The sequence below is a fragment of the Colobus angolensis genome, unplaced genomic scaffold, assembly GCF_000951035.1.
Source record: "Colobus angolensis palliatus isolate OR3802 unplaced genomic scaffold, Cang.pa_1.0 Scaffold245, whole genome shotgun sequence".
NCBI classification, from domain to species: domain Eukaryota; kingdom Metazoa; phylum Chordata; class Mammalia; order Primates; family Cercopithecidae; genus Colobus; species Colobus angolensis.
The window spans coordinates 3,059,623-3,063,508 of NW_012115655.1; the positions used below are offsets into that span (position 1 = coordinate 3,059,623).

The window sequence follows — 3,886 nt, forward strand, 5'->3', positions numbered from 1 at the left end:
CGCCCGGCCACTTCTTGGTTTAAAAAGAGAGAGATTTCTTTTTGTATCAAATTTTATTTTTTCTCTCTCAAGTAGTTTGTTAATTTTGAGAACAAAGTAATTATAATATTTCTGGGTTCCCATCATTAATACATTTTAGCACATCCGTGTCTGGTGTCCGGTAAAACATTCTGTAGATGCATGAATATAGGCAACCCTAAATGTAAGGCAATTCCTCATTTTTCTAATAAAAAGACTGAAAAAGGGTTTTTTCCTCAACTTGATAACATGTAATTTTTTAGGATATAGATGAAATAGATCTTTTCTTTACATAATTTATTGATTTAGTTGTACATTACATTTTTAACTCCCAGACAGTTGTTTAGAAATAATTCTTTCTTCCATACACATTTTATGAAATAATTTTGTTCAGACTCTTAAAAGACATCAGTGTTGTCATCACCAGAATTGTCTTGTTGAATCATGTCATACAGCTTTTCAGAATTTATCATCATCACTTCTGTTTAAGATGTTTGAGATACAGTACTTTAAAAATCTGCACACGTGTGTGTGACCATTAACTGCATTGTTTTCTAAATTACCCTTAAAAGGCTTATTTATAATAGTGTGGACACTTGCAACTCAGCGGGTCTAATCTCAGGAATAATTACAAAACTTACTGAAGTTCCTTTTTTTCTACCATTCTCTCATTTTCTTTTAACCAGGTGACCTGTGAGAGTACCTAAGAACTAGCACTGATTAAGGTTGTATAAGGCTAAATAATGTGATTTTTCCTAGAAAATACTTTGTTTTTCTAAATAAAATAATTAAGAGAGCAGCTTATAAGAGCTTTCTGTAAAATATTTGCATATCAAACTCCCTGTTTTCTGAAAGAGATTTTTTAGAGGAGGAGAGGGGAACAAACTCTTCCCTTAGGGTGGCTAATATACAGTAATAGAGTATATTTTTTAGCATTTTCAACTTGGTTATCTTTAGTTGGACATTATGCAGATAGTATCTGATGACATAGAATAGAGCATACAAATACACCAATATGAATACCAGAGACATAAAGGGCAGAGGAAGCACTTTGTTCTGGCTACTTCTGAATTCTGATTGAGCAGATTTTAAGATTTATTTCTTGGGAAAGGATTGGGATTGCCAAAAAAAAATTTGGAAATAAGAAATCTGATTTTATACATAACCCAAGAAATTTGTTAAAATGGCATCCTTCAGAAGATTTTTAAAGTTATTATTGTTAGTACTTTTAAAATTATAATAGTACTTATTAAAGAAAATTTGGGAGATACAGAGAAATAGAACAAAGGACTCTCGTAATTTTAAGAGAGATTTTGAAGGAAGTAGATTTTTAAAATAGCTTCTATTTTAAAATATGTATTGCTTCAGTGCTGACAATTGTCCTTTGACCAGCTAGGTTTATGGGCTTTTCTTTGTTCTTTTGTTTTAGCAGTACCATAAAAACTAGAAATGCAGAGTTTGTCATGATACTGAAGTCATTTGTGCCAATTGCTTTTAAAAATCTTTTATAAAAAACGATATGCTCTAATCCACCTACAGCTTTTAGTCTTCTTTTACACTGTGCAAGTGTCATTTTAACATTCTCAAAAGTTAGTAGTATATTGTAGCTACTGTTCTCTGGGCTGTCACTGAGTAATTCTTGCTTTGATTGTGTTGCCATGTTAATTGTTAAATGGATAAAGTCGTCAATGTAATTTAATCGAGGAGCCAACCTTTCTTCTTGACCCAAATGATGATGTGGGTGTGGTCTCTCTTTTGTTTTGTTGTGTGCTTGAATTACAGTGGATAAATTCACGCACAGTTGTGCTCTTAGACAGCGTGGAGAAGTTGCATGTGATTGATCGGCAAACACAAGAGGAATTGGAGACAGTGGAGATCTCAGAAGTTCAGCTGGTCTATAATAGCAGCCATTTCAAATCACTAGCCACTGGAGGAAATGTTAGCCAGGCACTGGTAAGGATAATCACTTATCTTGGTATTGCTTTGATAAACTTGGTATTTTGTTGTATTTGTTTTAGAAATAGGAACTCTGGGGAGTTACCTTTTTCTGTCTTGAGGTGTTTATTTAAAAGCCACTAGGTTGAAGTGGGTGTGAATGTGCTTGTAAGTTTTTAGAAATACAAGCTAAAACAATAATTTTTGTTCCCTTCTATTCAGAAATGTTACTTACTTAATACCAGTTTTAATTTTTATACTAAAATAATGAAGTATGGAAAATTTGTGAGAAAAACTGTAAAATCAAAATATTTTTAGAAAGCTTAATTTGGCGGTAATAAGCCTGATAGATTTAAGGGATAAATAACAGACAGGTACCCTATGAGGCTTTGGAAATATTTGAGTGATAATGGTAAAGGCTTGAACAGGTATGGTAGCTGTGGGTATTAAAAAGCAAAGATGGCTTTGAGAGAAAGAAGATACTCTAGAAATAGGTAATAGATGAGATGCAGGAGCCTAGAGAGAAGGAGGACACAACAGAGTTATGGCCTTAGCATTAATTTTATTGTATCATTAAGCAACTACAATAATGGCCTTAAGCAATTTCCACAGATAGTTTATAGTTCAATCAACTTGAATTGTGATCTCATGTTCCTAAACCACAAATCTTTCAGTAGGAAATTTAGACCATCGTGAGACTTCCTTGGATAATTTTTTGAAAAAAATAGTAATGATGGTAATATTAAATGAGTGACTATAGCATGATGTGTAAGCTTTGCTCAAATCTCCCTCATATTAAAACTTCAGAGCGTAAAATATATATGAAAGGGTCTTCCAGCCTCCCACTTTAAAAACCAAGAAAAGTCAGAATAAGAAATGATAGTGCAATATAATTCATTAAGTGATAATAATAATTACTGTTCCATACTTTATTTTTTTGTGTTTGAATGGTATTAAAAATACCAGTGGACTTTGAACTTGTACTTTTAGCCAAGATAGAGTTGTGGGGAATTAGATTTACTCTTCTGCTTGAAATAACCGAAGAAGAGGAAGGTGAAGGAGAAGGGAGGGGGAGGGGGAGGGGAAGGGGGAGGGAAGAAGAAGAAGAAAAGTAAACAGCAGTTCTTAAGACACTGGACATCTGTAATGACGGACAGCAATCTCTCATAAAATGGGGAACAAATGCTGTAAACTCTGTGATTGTCCTAGCTTCCAGCCTCCAGAGGGCATCTGGGCTGTGGAGGAACCCAACTGGAGCCTAGAAGACTCCATGAGTTGAGAAGACACAGCTGAGATTGCAGGAAGACAAAATTGGGTTGAGTTTGCAAGAGAGAGTACTGGAGAAAAGGGCACTATGAAAGAGTCCCCCTTGAGTGTTCATTAGACTCCTAATCAGCAAATGCATAGAAGGAAGCTGCCCAAGGACCAGGAAAGAGCCATTTGAAAGGTTTAGAGGGAACCGTATCTAGTGCTTACACAGGGCTGGAAACAGTGCTTGTTACACCAGCCAGAATGGAAAGCTTCATGATTCACAGGGCAGTGGGTAGAGTCCTCAGAGTTGTCTTGCCTCATTAGGACTAGAATAAATGACGCACTGGTCCCAGCTAACACATCTTAAAAGTAAGACCAGAAAGGATCAAACTGTTTCCAAATCACTTATCTTCTAGAACAAAGCACAAGAATATTGGCCGGGTGCGGTGGCTCACGCCTGTAATTCCAGCACTTTGGGAGGCCAAGGTGAGCGGATCACAAGGTCAGGAGATCGAGACCATCCTGGCTAACACGGTGAAACCCAGTCTCTACTAAATATACAAAAAATTGAACCCAGGAGGCAGAGGTTGTAGTGAGCCAAGATTGTGCCACTGCACTCCAGCCTGGGCAACAGAGCGAGACTCTGTCTCAAAAAAAAAGAGTGGCCGGGCGTGGTGGCTCA

The 3,886-nt window shown here is 36.2% G+C and overlaps 1 protein-coding gene across 1 annotated transcript in view; it reads left to right on the forward strand.

Moving 5' to 3' along the window:
- The window catches only part of VPS8 (vacuolar protein sorting 8 homolog (S. cerevisiae)), a 251,525-nt gene that overhangs the window by 49,535 nt on the left and 198,104 nt on the right, over positions 1-3,886 (forward strand). Inside the window, exon 15 of the mRNA XM_011945863.1 lies at positions 1,701-1,971. Coding sequence (XP_011801253.1) covers positions 1,701-1,971 — 271 coding nt within the window. The remainder of the gene's footprint in view (positions 1-1,700; positions 1,972-3,886) is intronic.